The sequence below is a fragment of the Ursus arctos genome, unplaced genomic scaffold (assembly GCF_023065955.2).
Source record: "Ursus arctos isolate Adak ecotype North America unplaced genomic scaffold, UrsArc2.0 scaffold_24, whole genome shotgun sequence".
NCBI classification, from domain to species: Eukaryota; Metazoa; Chordata; class Mammalia; order Carnivora; family Ursidae; genus Ursus; species Ursus arctos.
In genome coordinates, this window is record NW_026622919.1 from 7,392,313 (window position 1) to 7,417,174 (window position 24,862).

A 24,862-nucleotide genomic window follows, 5' to 3' on the forward strand; every position below is an offset into this window, starting at 1 on the left:
GGTTCGAGAGGCCTGCAGAAATGGGGCCCGCTGCACTCAGAAGCCCAGAATTGCATAGAAGGGCAGGACGCCAATGAGGTGGCATTAGTGGTACCCCAGGGCTGCTGGCCATAGCCCAGCAAGGTGATTATGGCTGCAGGGTTTATGGCACTGGCTGTAAGAACCGACTGTCGGAGACAGCTGGCCAAAGCCCCACCAGTGCGTGGGAAGGACCCACAGGTGCTGGTGGCCCTGTCAGGAGGAAAGGAGAGCGGAGGAGGGGGACCTGTCCCAGGGAGCTCACAGCCCCTTGCCGGCTGGCACCTCTGTGGCCTGTGAGAGCCAGGAGGGGCTTTGGGGATCACATCCATTCTCTTCCTTTAACTCAGAGGAACTAGGGCAGCCAGTAGCTCAGAGTCAATGCAAGGTGGCCCGGGGCCTAGACTGGGACCAGTGCAGGGCTCTCCTGTGAACAGCCCACAGTTTCCAGATGACAGAAGCAAGGTTCTGACCCCCTTGCAGTGCTGTGGACCCCTCCTGGGTCATTCGGACCTGTTCCAGGGAAGCCAGGTCCCTGTGCAGAGACTGCCACCTGGAGGGGGTCAAACAGGGTGGACCTCACCAGCCCCTGGGCCCTGAGCCTCTGTCCTCGGGAGGCTTTCCTGCCCGGGGTCTCCTGGGCCGATCCAGCCCTCTCTGGCCTGGCCCCACCAGGGCTGCCAGCAGGGAAGGAGCCCGAATATCTGGGAACGTCAGCCGCCTCCTGTCTACCCAGAGAAGAGGAGAGACCAGCAGTTTTCCCCAATCTTTGCCCCACATATCCCAGGAGGCCCCTTTGCCTTGGGATCTGGCTGCTCTTACGTTCTAAGAGCCTGGCCCTGCTGCGGTCCTTGGTGCAAACTTTCTCATCCTCCCAGGCCCCCCGTTCGGTGCCTGGCACAAGATGGGCACCCACTGTGGGGGTTGACCTGTTCTTCACTGTGTGTCTCCTCTCTAGGCGGCCCCTTGGAATGGAGCCCACCTCCTTGTGAGCACCACGGCGCCAGGCTGGTCCTCGTGTTTCTCCCATCCAGGTGTCACAGCAACGGGCAGGGTGTGCACGCTCTCAGTCCCACACCGGGCTGAGCTCCTTGAGCACAGAGCCTGTCTATTCATCCTTAATTCCGTAATTACAAAGGCAACACTCATCTAGTACTTGCCGAGTGCCAGACACAATCCTAAATGCTTTACACACATTAACGCATCTAATCCTTAGCGCAACCCCGCTCGATGATTGCGGTGGCTCCTGGCTCTGCAGAGACGGCCGTGTGGCACAGACGGCTTCTGTGTTCGCCCCAGGCTGCCACACTAGCAGGAGGCAGGGCTTCACCCCAGACAGCGCCAGCATCCGGTTTCATGCCCACATCACCACGCCGCCTTCCGTGCTCTTGCGCAGTACCTGGGCCTCAGCAGGGGTCCAGGAAATGAGGGATGGATGGACGGATGGACAGACGGACGGATGAATGGAGTACTTGATTTGGAGTGGCTTCTCCTAAGCGGCCTGGGGTGGCCAGGTCAGGTGCAGAGTCCACAGGGCGGGGAGACTTACCAATTGCCACAATCACCCATGTGGCCCAGGACAGGTCAGAACTTAGCCGCCGCTCTGGTCTTTGCAAACAGCACGAGAGGGAGGGACCTGAGCACCTTCTGCGTGGTGGAGCCTGCAGCCTGGAGAGCGTTAGTGGTCGGCCTGGGTCCTCCGGGGTAAGTGGCCGAGCCACCAGGTCCCCAGCCTGGGTAGAGCCCAGCCTCCCACTCCAGGAGCTCAGGGAAGGCCGATTATCAGAGACCGTGGGGGCAGTTTATCAGCTAACCCCCCATGGAAACCTTGAGCAGGGAGGGCCATCCGCTTCCCGAGGCCTCCGGCTGGGGCCTGCCAGGTACAGGACCTGTACTCCTCGTCTGCCGGTATTTCCTCCCGTCCAGATGCCTCTCGGGGTGTGCTGTTGGGTTCCCACTGGAGAGCTGTACTCCTCCATAGTTGGGACTTGTCCTCTTGGTTAAGTGTTCTTTGGGTCATTACTGGAAGCGTCTGATCTTCCGGCACAAGCCGTGCTCATGGAGTGTCCGTCCAGAGCCGGGCGGAGAGTCGGGGGAGGCGCGCATGGCTCACAAGTTCATTGCAAGGGCAAGGTACTTAGCACATTGGGTCTAAAGGGGAGGTAGGAACACTGTGTTCATGGGGACATTGGCCTCCTGGCTGATAGCGGGGCCTAGGGGGAGGGACTGGCCTGGAGGGACAGCCCCACCACCCTCCCCCAACACACACTTACACACAGGTGATTTTCCAGAGCTGGTGCTGCTGGGTAAAGGGAGAGAAAGGAAAACTGAGGTTCATAACCATGGTGGCGCCAAGGGGTCGAAGGTACAAGGGGTTGAGGTCACCTCAGGGGGAGGTCAAGGCAAGGAGTGGGGAATGATCAGTAGGCAGACTGATGTGTGATCTCAGGTGTGATCTGGGTTGCGATCAGATGTGCCCCTCCAGACAAATTTGGCCAAGGGGTTAACTGATTGATTAATCAGTTAATTGACCCAAAAAATTATTCATGCATTTAATAAATATGCACCTTCTGTGTACAGGGCATTGTTACAGTCACTCTGGATAGAGGAGTGAAACAATACAGACAAAATCCCTTGTCTCTGTGGAGCTCACATTCCCCAGGAAGGGCAGAGACCAAAGTATGGAGACGGAAGAGGTAGTGTTGGGAACAGGCAAGACCCAGCCAGTGGGGGTGGGGAGTGGCATTAGGTTGCCATGAGGTTGGTGTAGATCTGGGAGGGCTTCTCACATTTGGACAGTGACCCCGATGAAGGGAGGAAGAATGCAGAGGGGCTGAGGGCACTTGGCCCTGGGGAAGGGCTGGGCTTGGCATGTGCTGGGACAGAAAGGCCCAGGGCGGCCTGTGTGAGTGGGGCATGGGAGGTGCTGTCCAGTCCTCGTGGGGCCTTGTGGGTCCTGGTACAGACTTCTGCCTTTATTCTGCATGGGAGTGGGAACCACTGGAGGCTGTAAGTAGGGCAGTGGGGTCGATCCAGTTTATGCGTTAAATTGATCCCTGTGGGTGCCACGTGGGGCAGAGGCCAGGGGTGGTGGTGCTCCGGGCCAGGGGCCTGGCAGCAGGGTGGCAAGAAGTGGTCGGATCCTAGGTTCATGCTGGAGGTAGAGCTGGCGGGATGCCGTGCGGATGGCTTGGATGTGAGGGAAAGATCAGAGTCAAAGACAGCTCCAAGCTTCGGGATCCTGCATCCGGGTGAATGGTGGAGGTGACCCAGAGTGACCCGCGGGGCACTGGGGAAGGCAGGGAACTTGCCGTCCGCTGGTCCTGGGTTACTGCTGCCCAGTACCAGTGCCCCCCTCCTGGTGAAGGAGAGACATAGGCATCACTGTCTTGTCATAAAGAGAGACCCTGGCCACCTGCTGTACCCACTTCCCATCATCCGACTCCTCCCTCCTGGCCTGGAACATATTCTTTGGAGAGTTCTGCTCAGGTTCTGGAAAGGTATCTAGAGGGTCGCTGACTGGGAGGAAGCCGGAGGATGGAGAAGGGCCATCCCGTGGCCAGGTCATCAGCCCAGAGCAGGTGGTGCTTCCCCTTAGCGGCAAGGCCATAGACAGTGTCCATTTATTCATCCAGCACACCGGCGTTGAACACCCGGCAGGTGTGGACGCCAAAGAGGCCACACCTCTCCCAGGGGGCTCAGAAGCCAGAGAGAAGGATGCCACTAGGGGCTGTCACAGGTGAGCATATGGGACATTTGAGGGGGCTGGGCAGCTTCCTGGGGGAAAATGTCTCAGCGGAAAGGTGAGGGGCGAATAGGAGCTAGTCAGGTTTGGGGGTGGACGCAGATGGAAGAAATGTTGGTCATGAGGATTGGAGAATGGGGAAGGTCATTGACAGTAAGATGTAGATACCCCTTCAGAAGGCTTTAAAGCAAGCTAGACATCATCTGCTTGGACCATTCATTCATTCATTCATTCATTCATCAGGTCTTTACTGAGCACCCACCGTGTGCACACACTGGGCTCACACTGAAGACAAGATGACAAAATGGACATGGAACCTCTCCCTCGGCAGCTCAGAGAAAAGTAGGGCAGCAGATAGTAGGCGAATAGAACTCTGATTGGAGAACGTGGTTTACGAAGAAGCAAAAGAGCTGGGTGATGAGAGAGAGGGAGTGGCACCCTGGTGGCTGGAGGGGGGGGTGGGAGGCTCCTACAAGGCGTGCCCCCAGGGTTGGAGGCCGATGGTGGGAATTAGCCATAAAGAGTGGGCTTGGGTTCCCCTGGCAGAGAAAACAGCACGAGAGGGTAGGTCTGTGGTTATTAAACAGTGTCCTGAGGAACCCGGAGTCCACAGAGGTGGCTCCACGCTCCTGGCAGGTGGGGGAGGGAGGAAGGGAGGCAATGAGGGCACAGCAAAACAGATAGGCCTTGGACCCCACCCTCACCCCAGCTGGGATGGAGTATCTGCCCTTTGCTCTGTTTTATCTGTTGGGACCCTATAGAGGATTTTATTAGGATCAAGTCAAAGACAGTTTGAAAGCTCTGATTTGGAAGAGACAGCACATCTGGACCGAGCACCACCCACGGTCTCAACCTGCTTGAAGTTTAGGCCCCAGAGACATACCTCTTCCCCAACGATGATTGGAATGCCCCCCCCAAAAAAGGAAGGGACAGCCAGTATTTCCAGGGTGTCGGGTGCCCCCCTCCCCAGGGGAGTCTGTCCAGCTGGCTGTCCTCCTGGTGGGATGTCAGGCCAGCTCGGCGTGTGGAAATCCTGGCTCGTGGTGTCACGGGGGCAGCTCGGGTTCTGCCCCAGGGAGTAGAGAACCACTTGCAGTGGGGAACCCTGGCCGGAGAGGGCAAGGCAGCTGGCGAGGCCCCAGCCAGCTCCCCTTTCCTGGAAGGCAGGCCAGCGGGAAGCCGCGTTTCCAGTAAGAAGGCACAGCCCGCACTCATTCGGTGTACACACCCCCTCACTCCAAGAGGAGTGTGCTCTGAGCTCCTCGGTGGCCCTAATGAGTGCTGCGGAGAGCTGTTTACAGCTAAGTGAGCTGTAATGGTTTTCTGCGGTCATTAGACACAGGCTGTTGCGAGTGCCTGAGGGACCCCGCGGGCTGGGTTCCTGCATGCTCCCCACCCCCCGGACCCAGATCAATAAGCTGGGAATGGGCCTGGGTGGGTCATCAGCTCCCTGAGCATGTGCAGCCAATGTGGACTGTGCTAGCACTCACGGTGGCCACCCTTGACCCCCAGGCCATGAGCTAGCACAGAGTGTGGAGCTAAGGGGGCACAGAGCACATGGCTGCACCACACTGCTGGAGGCCCCTGGTCCTAGTCGGGGGGGGGGGGGCATTTAGGATTAAATTTGATTCAGTTCAGCAGGGGTTTTGAGAAACATGGGAACAGAAGAATAGGGCTACTCCTGAGAGCTCTGCCGTTAGAGACAGACCTGGCTTTGGTCTCAGTACTAGCTCAGGAAAGCTAGTATTACCTCCGTGAGCCTGTTTCCCCATCTATAAAATGGAGCTAAAAGCGCACTTGGTGGGGTGGTTCTGAGAATTTGGTAAGTAATGTATATGAAGTGCCTCTCATGTAGAAAGTGCTCAGTGCAGGGTGTCTGCCATGTCATTCGGTGCCGTTGTCATCGTTAGCAATACCACCACCTTCATCATCACCGTCACTGCCATCACCACTACCATCACCACCGTCATCACCACCACCATCACTACCACCACCGTCACCACCATCACCATCACCACCATCACCAAATCATCACTATCATCACTGCCATCATCATCACAACCACCATCACCACCACCACCATCACCATCATCACCACCACCATCACCACCATCATCACCACCATCACTACCATCACCATCACTACTACCACCACCACCATCACCACCACCACCATCACCATCACCAAATCATCACCATCATCACTATCATCATCATCACCACCACCATCACTACCACCACCATCACCAAATCATCATCATCACTACCATCATCATCACCACCACCATCACTACCACCACCACCACCATCAGCACCACCACCATCACCACCACCACCATCACCATCATCACCACCACCATCACCATCATCACCACCACCATCACCATCATCATCACCATCACCACCATCACCACCACCATCACCACCACTACCACCACCATCACCATCATCACCACCACCATCACCATCATCATCACCATCATCACCACCACCATCACCATCATCACCATCACCACCACCATCACCACCATCACCATCATCATCACCATCATCACCATCACCACCATCATCACCATCATCACCATCATCACCACCACCACCACCATCATCACCATCATCACCACCACCATCATCACCATCACTAACTCATCACCATCATCACCACTATCATCATCACCATCACCCACATCACCACCACCATTACCATCATCACCATCATTATAAAATACCTAGTGAGTCTCACTGTCTTGTTTTTGTTTTTGTGTTTCTGGATAATCCAGTGTCAAATGACAGTGCTAAGCCAGACAGCAGTGGGACCCTGCCTCATTCATACTTACATGCATTCAGCGACTATTTATTGAGCAGCCACTCTGTGCTGGGCTTTGGGGAAACAGAGCCAGGATCCCACAATTGATGGGTCACATGGATTCAGGGCTGGGTGTATGGGGTAGTAGGAGCAGTGTCCTGAGGTGGGTTGGGTTTAGGAGGCCGGGTGTGAGCAGTGGCAGGGAGGAGAGGTGGAGGTGGCAAGGCTGCACCCATGGGCACTTGCCCAATGTCTGGCTTGCCCAGAGCAGGCAGGACTGTGGGACAGTCCTGAAGGGCTCAGAGAGAGTAAGGGGGGCTCTCTGATTCTCTGCCTTCCCTCAGCCAAAGCCTGAAATTAGGGTTCTGAGGTCTTACTCTCATTCTTCACCCAGAGTAAGTGTCCTGTGTCGGCTGCTGTAGCTTTCTGTAACCCAGGCCATGCCATAGAGAGTCTCCTTGGACACTTTTACCACCCCCGTATCTTCTGGAGCTGAGAGCTGGGGACAGCTGTGTGCCTCCTAGAAATCTGGGGAAAAGGCCAGGGATGGAGGGTTACAGACGTATAGGTCTGGGTTAGAGCTTTGTCCCAAGGGTCTTTCCCAAGACTTCTAACTGCCCAGCCAGCAGTGCAGGCTGGTCTGACCCAGGTCTCTTTCTGTGTCTGGTATTTACAGCCTAGTGTACAGGGGGGTTCTCAACCCATGCTGCACCTTCCAGTCATCTGGAGGGGCTTTAAAAGTTTCCAGTGCCTGGCCCCCCATTTGATTCTGATTTAATTCTCGGGTGGGAATTATTTTCAAAACCCCCCCACACCCATGAATCCAAAGTGCAACCGTAGCTAATAGGCAATAATATAAAGGAGAGAAAACGGGCTTTGGAGTTGGACTACCAGCCCTGACTCTACCACTTACTGTGTGATCTTAGGTGAGTTGCTCAACATCTCTGAACCTTATTGCTCGTGTCCGGTTTTTTTAAGTAATTAAGAAATTAATAAGTGAGGGGCGCCTGGGTGGCACAGCGGTTAAGCGTCTGCCTTCGGCTCAGGGCGTGATCCCGGGGTTATGGGATCGAGCCCCATGTCAGGCTCCTCCGCTATGAGCCTACTTCTTCCTCTCCCACTCCCCCTGCTTGTGTTCCCTCTCTCACTGGCTGTCTCTATCCCTTCAACAAAATCTTTAAAAAAAAAAAGAGTTCCTAGTGCTTAAGGAGGTATCTGTGAATGTCAGTTAAGGTGTTAGCCCATTTTCTTTATATGTATGTTAGACCTTTAGTCCCTGAGGCTCTGGGTGTCTTATTTTGTTTTGTTAGTCTTTTTTCTATCTGATCTTCAAGTTGGATATTTTCTATTGGTCTGTCTTCACATTTGCGGACTCGCTCTTCTGTTCTCTTCAAGGCACCAGTAGGCCTATCCAGTGAATTTTTTTTTTTAAGATTTTATTTATTTATTTGACAGGGAGACAGCCCGCGAGAAAGGGAACACAAGCAGGGGGGAGTGGGAGAGGAAGAAGCAGGCTCCCAACAGAGCAGGGAGCCCGATGCGGGGCTTGATCCCAGGACTCTGGGATCACGCCCTGAGCGGAAGGCAGACGCTTAATGACTGAGCCACCCAGTTGCCCCTATCCAGTGAATTTTTAATATCAGATACTGTGTTTTTAAATTCTAGAATTCTTACTCAGTTCTTTTTAATAGTTTCTAGTTCTCTATGAGATTTCCTATTTGTTCACTCATTACAAGTATATTTTCCTTTATGTCTTTCAGGACAGTTATAATAGTTGTTTTAAAACAAACAATCTGTACTGTTTTTTTCCTCTTATGCAGAGAGCACATTTCCCTCTTTCTTCAGGTACCTAGAAGTTTGGAGCTATGTCTAGACATTGTGGATGATACATTGTAGAGACTCTGGATTTTATGTTATCCTGAAGTGCATTGATACCAAACAAACAAAACAGTTAACTTGGCTGGACTCTGATTCCAACCTTTGTCTCCCCTGTAGTGGCCAGTAGCAGACATCTCTGGGCAGCTCCCCCGGCCTGTGCTGGGGGGGGCTTAAAGCAGCCCTTGCATGCGTATTTCAAAGGTCAGTCTAAGATTTGGGTGGAGTTTATATACAGATTTTGAACCTCCTCTCTCCAGCTCTTGATTTGCTGATACTCCCACCTTGACAGTCCAGTTGCCTTGGTCACTCCCAACTCTGGACTGTAGTTCTGCAAGCCAGTGAGAGTGTGGGTTTTCTATCCGGAGTTTAGCTGCCTCACTTAGTAGAGGCTGGAGCCTGCCCTCAAGCAAAACCCCATAAACACGGGAAACTGAGTGCTGTTCCTGTCTTCTGAGTGTTGAGTCCCCTCTCATGTCGCCTGCTTCTGGTTTTTCTCCTATGCCTCAGGCAGCTGATTATAGCTGTTATCCGTGGGAGGGGGGGTTGGGCTGAGAGCAGCCACCCCACCCTTACCAGAAGCCCAGGCCCAGATGTTTGGCTTCTCAAGGCCATGGGCAGGGAGGACACTCAGCATCCCTCTGGGTCACACCCGCATCCAGTACAACAAGTTAAAACAGTTGTCCACAACGACCATATAGCCCAGAGGCTCAGACGGGGAGAGAATGCAGACGAGCCTCACTTTAAGTGGAAACTGACTCAGAAGAACTTTGCACTGGAAGCCAGCACGGTCGAGTAGAACTTCCTTCCATCGTAGACATTCTCTTTCTTCTGCAGGCCCAACACGGTGGCCACTAACCACGTGTGACCGGTACAGCTGAGAAACTGAAATTTTAAAGTTTAGAAAAAAATATAGCGTGAGAATGAAGAAGAAAAAAAGAACACTCACCTAGGGCATTTGGGAAGTAGGATTTTATTTATTAACCTCCTCCTCCCTCACCCCCCACAAATGAATACCTAGAATTGAACCTTTCAGGACCCTGCTGCAATGCAAAGTGCTTCATGGTACTCGAACCTGACAGGTGTATTAGGGAGTAATTACAAAGGAACACAAAAGAAATGTTTTAAGTTACAAATTCCCGTAAGATATTTGAGATATGATGTGATTTATAAAAATTAGATTTGCCTGTTACTTCGGGGGAACACATTTCTGGCTAAAGCTAAGTTGCCCGGCCCTGGCTTTGTCTTGGCCCAGCCTTGCTGATAAGCCATGGGGCTCCTGGGTGGAGGGCTCTTGCCCAAGCCTCCCTGCCAGCAGGGAGCTGAGCACCAGGATGGGGGCATGGCCTCGCTCCCCACCCTCCCTTCCCTCTACCTGAGTGGGGATTCTGCTTTCACAGGGCTCTAGGGCCCTCTCTCCTCTCTCCGTGCTTCTGTGTGCCTTCATTTTCACATCTGTAAAATGGGGAACGTAAGTGGACCCACCTCCTTGGGCTGTTCTAGGATGAAATGAGCGAGCCTGTGTTAAAGCATCTGGAACATGGACATGCCATTTACAACAGCCCTTGGCACTGGGTAACCTGCTCAGTATGTCTTGGTGGTATTTTTCCCTTTTTTCTTACTCTGTCCTCTGTGCTCACGTTCTGTCCCCCTCTCCCCATTCTCTCTGATTGCCCCAGTCCCCAAAGCTCACCCCTTGTCTCCCCAGCCCTTGTCTAGGACCCTGGACAGACCCTGGCACCTGCCCCCAGCCCTCCCCACCGCCTGCCTCTCCCGTTCTGGTTCTGTTTCTCTTTGGGACGCTTCTGGCCTCTTGATGCCTCTGATTCTGCATATCTGTTGCTCTCCCATACTTTTGCCTGCCCTGATTCGTGGAGGGGTGTGGGCAGAACAAGTGAACTAACTGGATGTGAAAACAGAACCGAGCAAGAGCAGGGGGAGGGGAGGGAATAGGGTTAGGCAAGTAAGGCACTCGTCTCTAGTGCAAAATGGAAAGGGTGCCCGCAAGTTTGGTAATCAAGATAAATAACGTTTCAGTGCAATATTTTTTAAAACCCAAACTAATGTTACAGTTCCACAACAAATAAGATAATCAAAATGGACAATGAGGAGGAGATCTGACCCTGCACTTGCACGGCTGACCGTCCTCACCTCCCCAGTCCTGGCCCTGCTGGAGCCCGACTTTATGTAACATTTTGATTTTTTTGTTCATTGTGGAATTTCTTATGTTAATTTGTGTTTTGTGAAATGTCACATTAAAATATTATTTATCTGGATGACTAAGATTTTCAGCACCCCTCCCTTAAATGTTGCACCCCTTCCTTACTTTCCTCACCCTGGTCCTGGCCCTGGAAGAGAGAGCCCTTATGAGCAGAGACTCAGTCCAGAAGCAGCCAGCCCAGGGGTCTCGACAATCTCCAGGCGGCTGGCTCTCTGGCTCCCATCTCTCAGGCCAGTTGCTACTAGTCCAGCCTTGCGGCCATTGGAGGCAGGCCCTGAGCCCTACACACAGGAAGAAGGTCCCCATGACACAGTGATCCCAAGTGCTCCCAAATGACCCCTGTGACGTGCCCCTCTCAGGCCCATGACAACAACCACGCAGGACGACCTGAAGAAGGAAGCCGACTTCTTCTCTGTGGCAGACCAGAGAACCATGTTTCCCTGGCTGTTTCTCTGCAGCCACCTCACCATTTGGGGACCTCCCAGGTCCTGGCTTGACTTCTCCTCTCCCTAGCCCAGCCCCTGTTTTGGTCTCTCTTCTCCATTTCCTACTTCCCGCTCGACTTCTTCATCATTTATGCTGAGGCCAGACTGGGGACTGACCGCGAGCAGGGTGGCTTGTGTGGGTGGAAGGAGCCAGAAGGAGGGGCCCCGCCCTGCCAATCCCGTTCTTGCCTCCCTTGCACACCTACCGCAGCCCTCTTCCCGGACCCAGAATAGTTCTCCAGCCCCTCCCTTGGCCCCATCTGGGGGGTGGCTAGAAATGCCCAAGCCGTGGAAGGCCAGGGCAGAGCACTCACCAGATCCCCCCAAAATCGGGCAGAGTAAGCAGGTGCAAAGTGGAGTCTCCATGCTTCCGGACCTGTGGGCAGTGCAGTGAGGCAGGGGCGCCTGACGTGCTGCTGTGCCCCGCCTGGCCTGTTGTCACCCTCCCACACACCCCGCCTCCTGACCCCTAGGGGTGTCCTAGCTCCTGCAGCAAGGCCTCACGGGCAAGTGGGAGCCTTGGCCCAGATGCGGGGCAGTGGTGGGGGAGCTGGGTGTTTCTGAATCACAGCCAAGGAAGAGTGGGAGCCCACGATTCGGGAGCAGTGAGATTAACCATGCACGGCCACCCTGTAAGCGGGGCGCCTGGCCGCCCAGAGCCCCCCGTCAACACGCTGGATGTTCTTCTGTATTCACACAGCCAGTAAACAGCTGCTGTCCTGACATCTCCGGGACACCCCATGTTCCAGCGGCTAAAGGGGGGGCCTGAGGCACAGCCACCACACAGGGGCACCCAGCCTGCTCCACCCTGTTGCCCGTGTCGTTCCCGCCTGTTTCTGGTTATTAACAGTTTTCCTGGCCCCTGTCTGTGGTTTGTCCTCATGCCTTTGGGCAGTGGGACTGGTAGGGGCTGTGTCCTACCGATGAGGGCACCGAGGTTCTCCGGGTCTGAGCCACTGGCTGCGGGCTGGATTCGAACCCAGGTCTGCGTGGCTCCGGAGCCCATCCTTGTTCTCCCTGTTACTCTACCTTTCAAGGCGGGGCTAAGGCAGGACTCTGGGGGCATTGATCTGCCTCCCCCACATGACAACCTCAAGGACCCCCCCTCCTCCACGCTGACAAAAGACTAAGAAGAAATGCTCATGAAGGGGCCATGGCGCTTAGCGGTGCCCAGCCTTTGAGGGCTATCAGGCCCACGACTAAAGGGTTTGAGCTGTCTTACCCTCTCTTATGTTCTCTCTAGGCAAAGTCTTTGTGGCATCATGACTCGAGCACAGACGCTTAGGGGCACCTGTCTCTAGTAGGGCAGGGAGGTGCGCACAGAAAGAAGGGCTGAGAGGCCGACCTTACCTGACCATCCCCCTGGGTCCACCCACCAGGCCATGGGGAGGCCCTTGGCAAGTGGGAAAGCAGCCAGGCTAACACGTAATTTATAGAATAAAGAGGAAGAAGGGGAAGGGGGGGCGAGCTGGTGCTGGCAGAGGACAGGGAACCTGCCTCCTCCCACCCCTTCCTGCAATCCCACTCAGGGCACGGGGCTCTGGGCTCTCAGCTGCAGGTCCTCCCACCCGCCCCTTCCCTCCGCCTGTGTCAGCAGAAAGTTCTCAAGCTCGAGAGCCCGCACAAAGAATTATAACGCACATTATAACATAATATATTATATGATGTTGCATTATATTATATTATATCATATTAAATTATATTATTTTCCATTTATCAACTCCTTGCTCTGTGCCAGACAGTGTGGCAGCTGCTTTACATACGTTATCCCCTTTGGTCCTCAGAGACACTCTGATAGATGGAGTGTTATCCTCTGTCCTTCACCAGTGAGAAAACTCAGGGCTCTGAGAAGGCAGATCGTTTCCCCTGGGGACTCAGGGTGTGCGCTCCATGGCATGCGGTCGTCTTGTTGGGGTCCCTCTGCCCCCCGTTGGCCTTGGCCTCCACCCCCAGCCTCTGCCCCTCTCTGCACCTCGACGTCGCTACCGTGGGTCAGATGCTCACAGAGGAAACAGCCAGCCACGTGCCTCAAGTGCCCTTTGGATTGGGACATGTACGTTCTGGCCCCAGCCTTCGTGTGCGGGACATTCCCGTTGAGCCACAAACCAAAGCACCGTTTGACTTCTCTGTCTCCCCACAGAGAAGAGGAGGGGAACGGCTCGCACTTAACTTCTCACACGTGTTTTCCTATCTCGCTTTCTTGGCTGACTCTCCGTCCTTTGAAATGAGACCCCGTCCCAGGAGCCAGGCCACAGGCTAGAAGAGGGAGGAGGCAGGCGGCCTGGTCTCATCTCATAGGACCCATGAGTCCTGGAGTCGGGGTCAGGAACCCCCATTGTGGGGAGGGTGAACACCCCAACCAGCAGCCTTCCCTCCGGAGTCTTGGTGGCAATGACACATAGTTCAACGCCAGGCCACCCACGTCCTGTGAACTTGGCCCCTGATGCGGCACGCGGCCATGGGAGGGGCGCCTCACCCCTTCGGGCTTTGGTTCCTTCCTCTGTCTGATGGGTAGAAATTCCCAAACTGCGGATTTCACGGGAGATAGAGGTGATGTCAAAGTGCTTGGATGCTGTAAAGCGTGATACACATATAAGAAGTGTGCTTGGTTATAGTTCTAGTTTTTCCTTCCATTTTTTCCTTCCCTCCTGCTGAAGTTCATGTCAGAATAAGGCATCCAAGTCCTTTTCCATCTCTGCCTGGACAGGGTCGTTGTCATTAACGGAGATGTACTGGAAGGTTCCAGAGGAAACGTGGCAGAACCATATGCAGAGCTAATCCCACGCGCACGTTCTCAGATCACCAGCTCCTCCAACATCTGCCCGGTGAGGCCTGGGCTGGAAGTCTTTCCTCTTCGGTTCCTGGGCGGGACTTTGGGTTTTCTCCCTTCACGGCTGACCTGCACCGTTCCCGCCTTGATGAAGGTGTTTCCCTCACACGCTTGGAGCGGGTGCTGCCCAGTACCCCTGAGTCTCCCAGCCCCCTGGTCTGGAGGCCGGGGCAGGAGGCAGATGGATGGAGCGTCCGGCAGAGGGGGCCTGTGTGAGAGAGAGCTCGGGGCTTGGTTTTCAGGGGAGCTCTGGGTGGGATGGTGTGAGAGGAGGGGAGAAGCCACGTCGACCCCTGCTGCCATTTCTTCTGAACTCACAAAGTTCAAGGGACTGCTCTTAATGAGAGAGATGAGAATGAAGAGTGACAGGGCTTTGAGGCTTTGGGCTCTTAATAGTCTCCATCGTCTGTTGGAGGACGAGCTTCTAATGAAAAGGAAGGAGGGGAGGGGAGGGGAGGGGTGGAGGAAGGAAGGAAGGGAGGAAGGGAGGAAGGAAGGAAGGAAGGAAGGCAATGGAGAGAAAGAAAAGGGAAAGACCATTCTTTCCTGGTCCAGCAGCGCCCAGCAGGCTTTGGCTCTAAGGCTTGGCACGCTCAGGCCTCAACAGCTAGTCCAGCTGGTTTTCGTTGACCGTATACTTTGTGCTGTGTCATTTCATGGCCTTCAGTCACGTGGCCACGTAGGACCATGCATTACTGTTATTCCCATTCTACAGATAAGGAAACTGAGCTCAGAACCCCCCCCCCCCCAGAGGAGGCAGTAAATGGCAGCGCTCGGGTGTGAACCCAGGCAGGCTGGCTCCGCAGCTGGTCCGGGCAGCCTCCCTCCTCTGCTCCTTGGCAGGCACGCTGAGTTATCACCCCTTACTAAGTCCCTTTCAAAACTGGGACCAGGTTGCCACAGGGGACGAAAACGGAACCACCGCACAAAAATAACAACTGCGTAAGAATTAGCAAATATTTTTCAGCAAATGCATGTTTGAAAGAAAAGTCCTGTGTCAGTCAAACGTGAATGCCCGTCCGAGAAATGAGTCATGGTTGTAAATCCGCAGCCACAAGTGCCACTCGCCCAACCAGCACCCCGAGACGGTGTCGTCTGTTCCGGGCCGTGCCCGGCCACCCCTGGCTCTTCAGATGAGCGTGGCCGGGAGAACTCTTCTGCTTTCCTGTCTGGATAAGACGAGCTCGGCCTCATCCAAGAATGCCGTCTTCCCTTTATTTAAAAAAAAAAAAAAAAAAAAGCTGGTATCGTGAAAGCTCGCTGGCCTCTTGGAATTATTCGTACTATTTAACTAAAGCTCTGTGCTGTTTTGCTCTGTTGATCTGTTTGTTTGGAAAGAACCCGCCGCTTCAAATCCTGGTGATCCGCCTCAGTGGCTGTCCCTCCATCCCCAGGGTCTGGCGTCATTAAGAGGGAGAGGAAGAGGGGCCCCCAGGATGGCTCAGTCGTTAAACACTTGACTCTGGATCTCAGCTCAGGTCTTGATCTCAGGGTTGTGAGTTCAAGCCCCGCATTGGACTCCACGTGGGCCATGGAGCCTACTTGAAAATGGAAAAAAAAAGAGGGGGAGAGAAATGGTCCCTGAATGCATCATTTCCTGGGGGGTTTTCTGCTGAGTGCCATCACTCTGCCAACCGTCTGCCCCACACCAGGCCCCACGGGCAGCGGCCTCGCATCCCAGAGCCCTAGGCATTTCCCGGGAGCCTCTGAAGCTCGAGGTCCCCAGCACCTGCACAGCCTCCCTCCCTGCGGGGACTGCCCGCTGCTTCCAGCCGCCAAGAGACCTGATTCCCCCTTCTCCCTTTGCCCTACGCCTCATTCCCTGGACCCCCTTCCCGAGGTGCGAGGTGCAAAGCTCCAGCCCTCCCCAGGTGTTGGGGAGTCTGCGGCATTTCAGTGTTTGCTTTTTATGAACGGGAAGCAGTTCTGTCTGCAGAATATTAAGTGGCTTGGGCAGCTTTGGGAAGCAGAGCCGCTAATCCGCCGACATCTGCTGCTTCTGTGATCTTGGCGCCTGGCAGCCCCACTCCCTCTCCCCCCACTTGTGCCCCTCCTCGCCCCCCTCAGTTGAGCCCCAAGGCTTTGAGGCAGAGGGAGACCAGGAGATTGGGGCGAGCCCAGCCATGCCCAACTGATGACGGGCTGGAATAGTGCCCTCCAAGTGCCCTCTGAGGCCCGGGGCACTGGCCTGGCCAAGCCCAGTGACCTTGGGCGAGCTCTTTCCTCTGGTGGGCTTTAGCACCTTAAGGAGACAGAGGAGGGAACCGGCCGCATGGAGCCCACGGTCTGACATACCAATCCCAAAGTGCACCTCCTCCATCCCGGTGCCACGCCTTCCCACGAGCTGCTGTCCTCCCCGGATGTGCTTCCTCCTGCCCTCACCCAGTTGAGGTCCCAACCCCTTCAAGGCCAGGTTAATACTGGTGTCCTTCATGTGACCCTCCCTGGCTCGTGTCTGCAGACCGGGCCTCTGCTGCCCCTTCTACTCTCTCTGTCCCCACAGTGTCACCTGCTGCATGCAAATCTTCTAGGGGGCAAGACCGTGTGCCCCCAGCCCCTAGGTCAGGGCTGACACACAGCTACGTAGTAAATGCTCTTGTGTTAACTCGGGGTGAGGAGGGCATTGGCGCTGTCAGAGAGACAAACCAAGAAAAGCTCCCCATTCCTTTTTCCTCCCAGCCTGGATCCCCAGCCAGTCTAGGGGCCGAGCCCTGGGCTGAGTTCCAAGCACATGGAGGGGCTCCTGAAGAGGAAAGAGACACAGGCCTGGCGGGAGAAAGCTCACAGCTTCAGCCTTGTACTAAAACCCACACCCGATGACTTAGCAACACAGAACAACCCAGGAAGAAGTATGAATCCGTACCCCACAAACATGACACTGAGAGCCCCACAGCGTTACAGGACAAGAGTGGCTGTAATCAGGGCAGACTTCCTGGAAAAGGTGGGCTTCGAGGCAGGACTGGACGTGTAGAGCTCACATTGGCCGAGAAGGAAGAAGACAAATTCCAGGGAAGGGAAGAGAGAGAGGTACAAAAGTGTGTGTAATCGTTTCCTAGAGATGCTGTAACATCAGCAGAAATTTATTTTCTCCCAGTTTCAGAGGCTCAAAGTCTAACATCAGGGTGTCAGCAGGGTTGGTTCCTTCTGGGGGCCAGTAGGAAAGGATCTGTTCCAAGCCTCTGTCTTTGGTGTGTAGATGGCCGTCTTCTCTTCGTGTCTCCACATGGCCTTCCCTCCATGCGTGTCTGTGTCCCAGTCTCCTTTCCTTATAGGACATTGATTGTATTGGATTAGGGTCCATGTCAGTGACCTCATTTAACCTTAACCAGTGCTTTAAGGGCCCTGTCTCCAAATACAGTCACAATCAGAGATACGGGGGGTTAGAGTTTCAACATATGACTGGGGGGGTGGGACTAATTCAGCACATTCCAGCATGGAAGTTGTTGTGCCCTGCTGTTATGTATTGATTAACTGCTCCTTACATGCCTAGCATCTTGCAAAGCGTGGGGCTTCCAAGGGCAAGGACAACTTGGTCCCATCCAAGGTCGTGGGGAGAGCCCCCTGGAAGGAGCAGAAGACCTGAGAAGGGGCATCAGCAAGACCAGCCTGATGAAGCCACAGGCTGGCATGTGTCCTCAAGGCATTTTTTTTTTTAAGATTTTATTTTTATTTTCTTATTTGAGGGAGAGAGCGAGTGAGCACGCAGGAGGCGGGGAGGGGCAGAGGAGGAGGGCGAGAGATCCCAAGCAGACTCCCCACTGAGTACAGAGCCTGACGGGGAGGTGAGGGGGCTTGATCTCAGGACCCTGAGATCATGACCTGAGCTGAAACCAAGAGTCAATACATTGAGCCCCCCAAGTGCCCTGCCCAGGACATTTTTGAAGTCCTCTGAGCCTGAGGCCCCAGGAGGCCCCCACAGCAGGAGGCCCAGAGTCAGAGGCTATCAGGAGGCGAGGAGCAGTGTGGCTGTTCTGCAGGGAGGCCTAGGTGGTCCCAGCCCCACATGAAGGACGTAAAACCTCTCCCTACATGAGTTCAGGGCTCCAGCCCTCCTAGTAACCTACCATGTGTCCTGCTGTCCCTCCCCCACTGAGAAGGAGCCAGGGTTCCAGGAGAACATGTGAGGACCACCAAATGTCTCCCCCAAAAGAGGGCCTCTGGCGACTAGACCACACTTGGGGTAGGACCTGGGAGCCATCCTGAGAAGTCACCACTCCTGCATCCCAGCTCTTCCTCCCTGTATTGGAAACTTCCTTAAGGGCTCAAGGAAAACTGAGGCTTCAGGCCAGAGCGGGATGCGCCCCTGCACCTGTACCCCTCAGGAAAGGGGTGGTTGGTGTCCCTGGGTCAAGGCCTGTGCTGTAAGGAGGCAGAGGGCTGGGGCTGCACCTGCAAGCAGGGGGCACAGGAAGGAGGTCGTGGGTATGATGGGTGGTGTGGCCAGTGCATTGGCTCCAGGGCGAGCCTGACGCCCTCCTCTCTGTACTCGCATGTCCATCCTCCTGCCATCCTTTCTCTTTGTAGGGCAGCTCTCTGGGGGAGAAACCCCACAGTATAGAGGGTGTGCACCCAGCAAAGGCTTGGGGATGATCTCCACTAGGTTGCTCACTAGCTCAGTGACCTTGGACAAGGCTCATTTGAACTTTTGGGGCCTCAATTCCCTCGTCTTTGTCAGGAGAATAATAATATCCCCTTTCCAGGGTGGCCATGGGGATTAAACAGGTAATGTATGCGTAAAGCCCTTGACATGGAAGAGTGTGCACCCTTACCAGTTTCCCTACTGGAGGCAGCCTCAGGTTCCCGCGCCGGCCCCCAGTGGCCTGTCTCTCCCCTCTTGACTCTTACGGAGTTCAGGATGAACAGACACCACGGAGCGCGCTCTGTGCCCCCCTCTGCGCCCAGAGCTGGGTACCCTCTGGCCCTTCCCTCCCAGCCTCCACCCTGGTCTGCAGCCGTCCATCCACAGGAGCAGCAAGGTGCCGGGACCATTGGCCGTGGCCTGGATTTGGGACACTCCAAGAACCCAGGACGCAGACGGCCCCGAGCTTTTCCTGTAGAGCTACTCTGCAGACGGTCAGGCTGTCTCTGAGTGCCAGCCAGAGGCTCAGGGTGAGGGCTCTTGAGCTGAGAGCTTGCCAAGGGGAGAACTTGGAGAACAATGCAAACAAAGCCGGAGTGAGAAGCGCACACGAGTTGATCCTCTGAGAAGCAACCAACCCGAGGCCAGCTGATGGCCGCACCCTCCAAGGCTCTGGGGTCAGGTCAGGCTGGCTGGGTGCAAATCCCATTCCCCATGTCCTATTGGTGAGATCTGGGACAAGTTGCTTCATCTCTTTGAGCCACAGCCGCTCCTGTCCAAAGCGGGTGCCTGCTCTGTTGAGTCCGGGGGACGTAGGAGAGGCACCAGTAAGTGTTGGTCATTGTAATTGTCTGGCTGGTTGGTGGGACGACAGAGACAGAGGCCCAGGGGTCCTTAAGTGAAACATGCTCTCAGCTCTGTAGCAACAGGCTGTCCTCTGCATGCAGTCTCTGCCCACCTTTAATCTCTCCTCCAGGTGGCCCTGGGCTTTGGCTGTGTTACAGTGTAGCAGGATGATTTTTTTCGGAGGATCTAAGCTTCTGCTTCCCTCCACTGGTGCAGAAGGAGCTGCATCTCTAGCCTCCCTTCCCAGTGGCCATGGGGAACTCAGCCGAGTGGGCGCTGGATGCTGGCAGGAGGGGTTGGATGAGTCTGGCAAAGTGAACTGGAGTGCGCTTCTAGAATGTTCTCTGGGGGGCACAAGTTGGTGCCCTGGCAGAGCACTCTCGGTCATTGCCCGGCCGTGTGGACGGCCACCTCCTCGCGTCCCTTGCCCACTCCGATTTTTACTCATGACACAGATGTCCTGAGTCCTCTCCAAGCTGCCCTAACATGAGGGAATTCTATCTCAAATATGTTGCACAAATGAATAATAAAAACAAAGGAAAATTACCCTCTTTATTGAAACTCATTTTATGAATAAAACAATTATTCTGGTAATTGAAAAAATGTGTCGTTAAATTAAATGCAGTGGTTCCTATTAAAATTTTAGTGCGTTTTTGCTGCTGCCGGCTAGAGGGTGGTAATTATAGTCGAGAGTTTCGCTTTCTCTTTATTGTTTTTTAATCTCTCTGTGCTGCGGCTCTCTGACAATATTTTATGTCAGAGAGATTTAGAGCCGTGCTCCTGACGGGCAGGGGGAGGCTGGCCGAGGGGCGGGGGCGGCCAGGGGGGACCGCCACCACATCTGCCTCTGACACCGGGCTGGCATGCGCTCTGGCTGCCCAGCGGGCTCGATTGGTCTCCTCAGGCATCTGTCAGCCTGGTGGCGGCCAATCACAGTCCTCTGAATCTAGTGCCCTCCCACCCGCTCTCCTCTCTGATCCCCTCCTCACTTGGAAGGGAGATGGGAAGCCTGGAGGTGGGTCTGGGGATGCCTGGGCCTCAGCTCCTTCCTGAAACCTGAGTTTGGAAAGCAGCAGGGCGGGCAGACCTCCTGAAGTTCTTCCTGACCTCATGGGGGCAATCGAGGAAGGTTGTGTGGCTGTGCGCGCAAGCACCGTGAGGGCAGGGACCATGCCTGGCTCGCTCCCTGTTGCAGTCATAGCTTCCAGCATAATCCGTGGTGCATTGGAGCTTTTTAATTCTTGTTGAGGAAGGTTGGGAGGGAGAAAGGTAAGGCTCTGATAGAGTTAGGTAGGGAGTAACAGGACCAGAGAATGGAGAACAACCTGGAAAAGCTGTGGGTTTCCTTTCCAGGCGCCCGCCCATACCAGGCATGGTAGGAAGGGAGCAAACCAAAGACAGCTCCGTCTCCATTCCTGGCAGGAGCTGCAAGGCTCCTCGGCTGACTTAGACAGTTGGTACCTGCCCTTGATGGGTTATATGTCTCCCTGGCTCAGGCTGCATTTCTGTTCTTTGTCTGGGAGATTAAGCTTCTGGTGGGCAAGGTCTCTGGCTGTGCAACCTGCCACTGGGAGCCTGATGGATCGGGCTGGGGGTGGAAGCTTCGAAGCATTTATCACCAAGGCACCAGGAGCTGGGAAGGAGCCAGATGCCATTGTCCAGCGTTGTCAGCTGAGCCCTTGGCACTGGGCAGGAAGGAAAACAGGAGAGCATCTCTCAGACTCTGGCTTGCCCACTCCGTGGCTAAAGGCGACCATCTTGATTTGTGTCATTCCTATGGCATTCCTGGGCTGTTGCTCCTGGAATCCCTTCCGGTCCTTCCTCTGTTCTGTCCTGTATCACAAGGGACTGTCTTGCTGGTTTCCCAGGCTCCCAGGTCAGCTGGCTCAGGCTGGGTTTGGCCAGTGGGAGGCTCGGGCAAGAGATAGCAGGTGGGAGGAAGAGAAGCCAGGGTGTATGCCCTTCTTTCTGCCTCCACTGGCATCCCTCAAAGCAGCTGCGTTTCATTCATGACTCCAGCTCCTGGTGGACAGAGTGCCCTGTCCTAGCTGCCTGTGGTGATCTGCAGTGTGCTCAACCCCCCTTTTCTCCTGGACCCTTCAGTCCAGGATGGTAGAGTTTTCCTGGGTTGCTACTCGCTGGGTCGCTCACTGGTCCCCATTTGCCTTCTCCGCTGTCCTATCACCTGTAGCAAATTCCTTCCGTGCTAATACACCAAGTCATTTCTGCTTTCGTGGTTGGACTCTGGCTATCCACCTGCCCTATGAACATCCCAGGAAGAGAGACAGGTGGCAGAGGCACCATGGGGATGCAGGTGGGTGAGATTGCTGCCCAGGAGAGGTTGCTGTATCTGGCCACTCTCTGCGTTATGCCTCTGTCTCTCCAGACAAGTAGCAGCTCATGTCCAGCCCACTCTGCTGATCATTTTATGCTGGTCCGTCCACATGGGACAGTACCTCATTTTGTAGTAATTGAGCTATTTTCCCAGCGGGCCAAAGGGTAGAAGGTTAGGGCCCTTTCCTGGGAATGCAGCATCCAGCAGAATAAATTACAGAACCATTAACCCTAGAGCAGAGTGGCTTGGAGGCCAGGGACAGCCATGGCCCCCCACCCCTTCAGCCTGCCACCTCCCCTCCCCCTGTCCCCTACTGTGTCAGTTTCAGCTTGAGTCCTCTTAGCCACATCTCCACCAGTCATATTTTTAAGCCAGGCTGGCCCACCTTGATAGAGAAATAACCAGGGCAGTAGACCAGAAAAGAGCTCGGGCAGGTCGTGGAGGAAAGGAGCCGTGGCGAGAGGGGACGGATAGTGCAGCGAAATGCCAGCTGACCTGGCATCCGGGAGACACAGGGCGCGGTCCCACAGTAATGCAGTGCAGAACAGCAGAAGGGTGGGTGTTAGCTAAGCACCTACTATGTGCTAGGGACTTCGAGCTTATCCTGTTTAATCCTCTACACCCTGCGAAGTAGGAATCATCATCCGCGTTTGATAGATTGTTAAAACTGAGGCTCAGAGACATTCAGTAGCTTGCCCAAGGTCACACAGCGAGGACCCTGGTCCTGCCTTTCTTCACTAATCCTCTTCCTGAGCATCTCCTAGAAGACTTACTGAGTAGCCTGCGCTGGCCCCTCGCTCTGTCAAGTTCTAAGATTCTGGGTGCATGGAGTCTTAAGACAACAGCCCACCCCTAGAGGGGCACAGGTGCACGCGTGTGCTCGTCATTCATTCACTTGTTCATTCATTCGCTTGTTCGTTGTTCCATTTGTTTGCCAGACATTCACTGAGTAGCTCCTGTTTGCCCAGCACTGTCGGGGCATTGAGGGTAGAGCTGTGAGTTAGACATTTGTTTTCATCCTCAGATAGCTTACAATCAAGCAAGGAAAACTCACCCAGGAAGGCACATGCCTGGTGAGTCATGATGATAACGAGGGTTAGGCGGGGCGAGGCTTGGCCAGTCATCCCCACAGTCTGCTAGTTGGCCCCTGGCAGAGTTTGGGATCCTTTAGGGCTCAAGCCTCAGGCTCTCCTTGCCTCACTTCCCCCCCACTCCCCCCCCCCCCCGGGTAGCTCATCTCCTGCCATCACTACATTGGGTCTCTCTCTCTCTGTCTCCCTAAAAAAAAAAAAAAAGAAAGTTGGGGGAGCACCTGGGTGGCTCAGTCGGCTGAGCATCTGACTCTTGATTTTGGCTCAGGTCACAATCTCGGGGTCATGAGGTCGGGCTCCGCACTGGGCATAGAGTCTGCTTAAGATTCTCACCCTCCCCTTCTGTCCCTCTCTCTGCCACTGCCGTTTCTCTCCTCTAAAATAATAATAAGAAAATAAGCCCTCTCTAGCCAGCTTACCGTCCTGAGCACAGAGCCATCGTCCACCTTCCCGCTGCTTCCCTGCCACTTGACCATAGAGCGCAGGGAACGGGCCGTACTGGGCTGCCGAATGTCATCTACCAGCTCTGGCTCATGGGCTCATCTGCTGGTCTCTGTGGCGGAAGTGCCCCACCGTGGCCGACATCAGGCCACCACCCTGATGTTACTGAGCACAGAGCTGGGAAGAGGCGTGCAGGGTCTCGAGGTTTCAGTAGCCAGGACAAGCCGGCTCCAGCACACGCCGGGCAAGAGCACATGGACTCCCTCCTCGGGCGGGTATTTCGTCCGGGGTTCCCAGTCTCAATGGCGCCAGCAGCTCAAGCCAGTTCAAGCCAGAAGCCCAGGAGACATTCTCCTCTCCTCCGTCTCGGGCCACTTCCAGCCAGTCACCAAACGCCATCAGTTCTACCTTCGTCACCTTCCAGGTGTCGTGAATTCATATGCCTCCCTCTGTCCTCTCGGCCCTCACCCACCACCTCACTGTGGTCACCACCACCTCCCTGCCTGGTCATTGCCACAGTGGCCTGCTGGCCTCCTCTGTCCAGTCCACATTGCTGCTGGAATGATCTTTCTGGTGCAGGAATCTGGTCTGTCACCTGCTAAAACTTTTATTGCTTTCCCATTACCTCGCCTACCTCCTGGGCCTCCCTTCTCCCCACTGTCCCCTAATCCCTGCCTGCCATTCTCCCCCACCACACACCCCGGCAACTGGGACCTGCCATGTTCCCTCTGGCCTTCAGGTTGTTGCGTGTGCCTGCCCTCCCTCTAGAACATGCTCCCATCTCTGCTTGGCTGACTCCCATCTGTCCTTCAGGGCTTGACTTAGATACCCTCTCTTTCAGGAAGCCTTCCCTGATGCCTCCAGGCTGATTTACCCTGCTTGCCCCCACCACCCCAGTAGCACTTCATAGTGCTTTATCCAGATCCTGTTTATGTTCACCCTCTTCCCCGGTCCATTAACAAATGGAGGGCAGGGGCTAAACCTTTGCTCACAGTGCCCTGCACTTGCTAGGCTCCCAGAGAATGGTTTTTGGGTAAACAAATGAAGGATCAAAATACTTAAGTAAAAATTGATTAATCGAGTACAAGCTAAAGGGCAAAGAGCAGCTACAGAGTCCTGCGTGATGATGTTCTCCAACAGTCAGCAGCCCCCGGTGGCTGCCCACCTGCTCTGTGGTAATCAAAGAAGGCTGCCCGGTGGAGGCGGCCACCTCCTGTGTTCCCATCCTCTCTCCTTTGCCCCCTCCCTGCCCCCTACTCTGCTTCTGCTGTCAGCCTCAGAGCTTCCTCACCAAGGAAGACTGCTGCTTGCTTGGTTTTTCCTTTTGGCAGGGAAATCGCTCCTTTATCAGCCAGCAGCAGGGCCTGGGCAGGGCTCCTGGCGCCCAGTATCTCCGCGAACAATGAGAAGGCCGAGGGCATCAGGGCGACAGGAGTCCTTGACACGTCTCTTTAGAAGGCAACTGGGGTCGTCATTGAAAGCCAGAGTGCTGAGAAGGGGAAAGCTGGCAGCAGCTGCTGGCGTGTGTGACACATCTCGGGGCATCTGGGCCAGTCACCGAGGCCAGGAGGCGGCTGCTGGGCAGGCTGT

The 24,862-nt window shown here is 54.9% G+C and overlaps 2 protein-coding genes across 4 annotated transcripts in view; both read left to right on the top strand.

The window, feature by feature from the left end:
- SDK2 (sidekick cell adhesion molecule 2) overlaps positions 1 to 24,862 on the top strand; it is a 254,736-nt gene that overhangs the window by 58,779 nt on the left and 171,095 nt on the right. Inside the window, exon 1 of one of the 2 annotated variants that reach the window (XM_026512320.4) lies at positions 1,588 to 1,722. The exons of the other annotated variant lie outside the window; for it this stretch is intronic. The gene's annotated coding sequence lies outside the window, so the exon portion shown is untranslated. Of the gene's footprint in view, positions 1 to 1,587; positions 1,723 to 24,862 lie in introns of those variants that run through there. 2 annotated transcript variants of the gene reach the window in all.
- On the top strand, positions 1,716 to 15,290 carry LOC130544722 (uncharacterized). Of its 2 annotated transcripts, XR_008961246.1 has the most exons (4): positions 1,716 to 2,383; positions 3,654 to 3,757; positions 4,007 to 4,105; positions 13,858 to 15,290. XR_008961246.1 is itself a non-coding variant. In XM_057318009.1 (3 exons), the coding sequence occupies exons 1-3, from the start codon at positions 2,198 to 2,200 to the stop codon at positions 14,741 to 14,743; spliced, it is 1,176 nt and encodes a 391-aa protein (XP_057173992.1). In that variant the 5' UTR covers positions 1,716 to 2,197; the 3' UTR covers positions 14,744 to 15,290. The 2 variants fall into 2 exon arrangements, 1 of the variants encoding a protein (XP_057173992.1); XM_057318009.1 differs by lacking the exon at positions 4,007 to 4,105.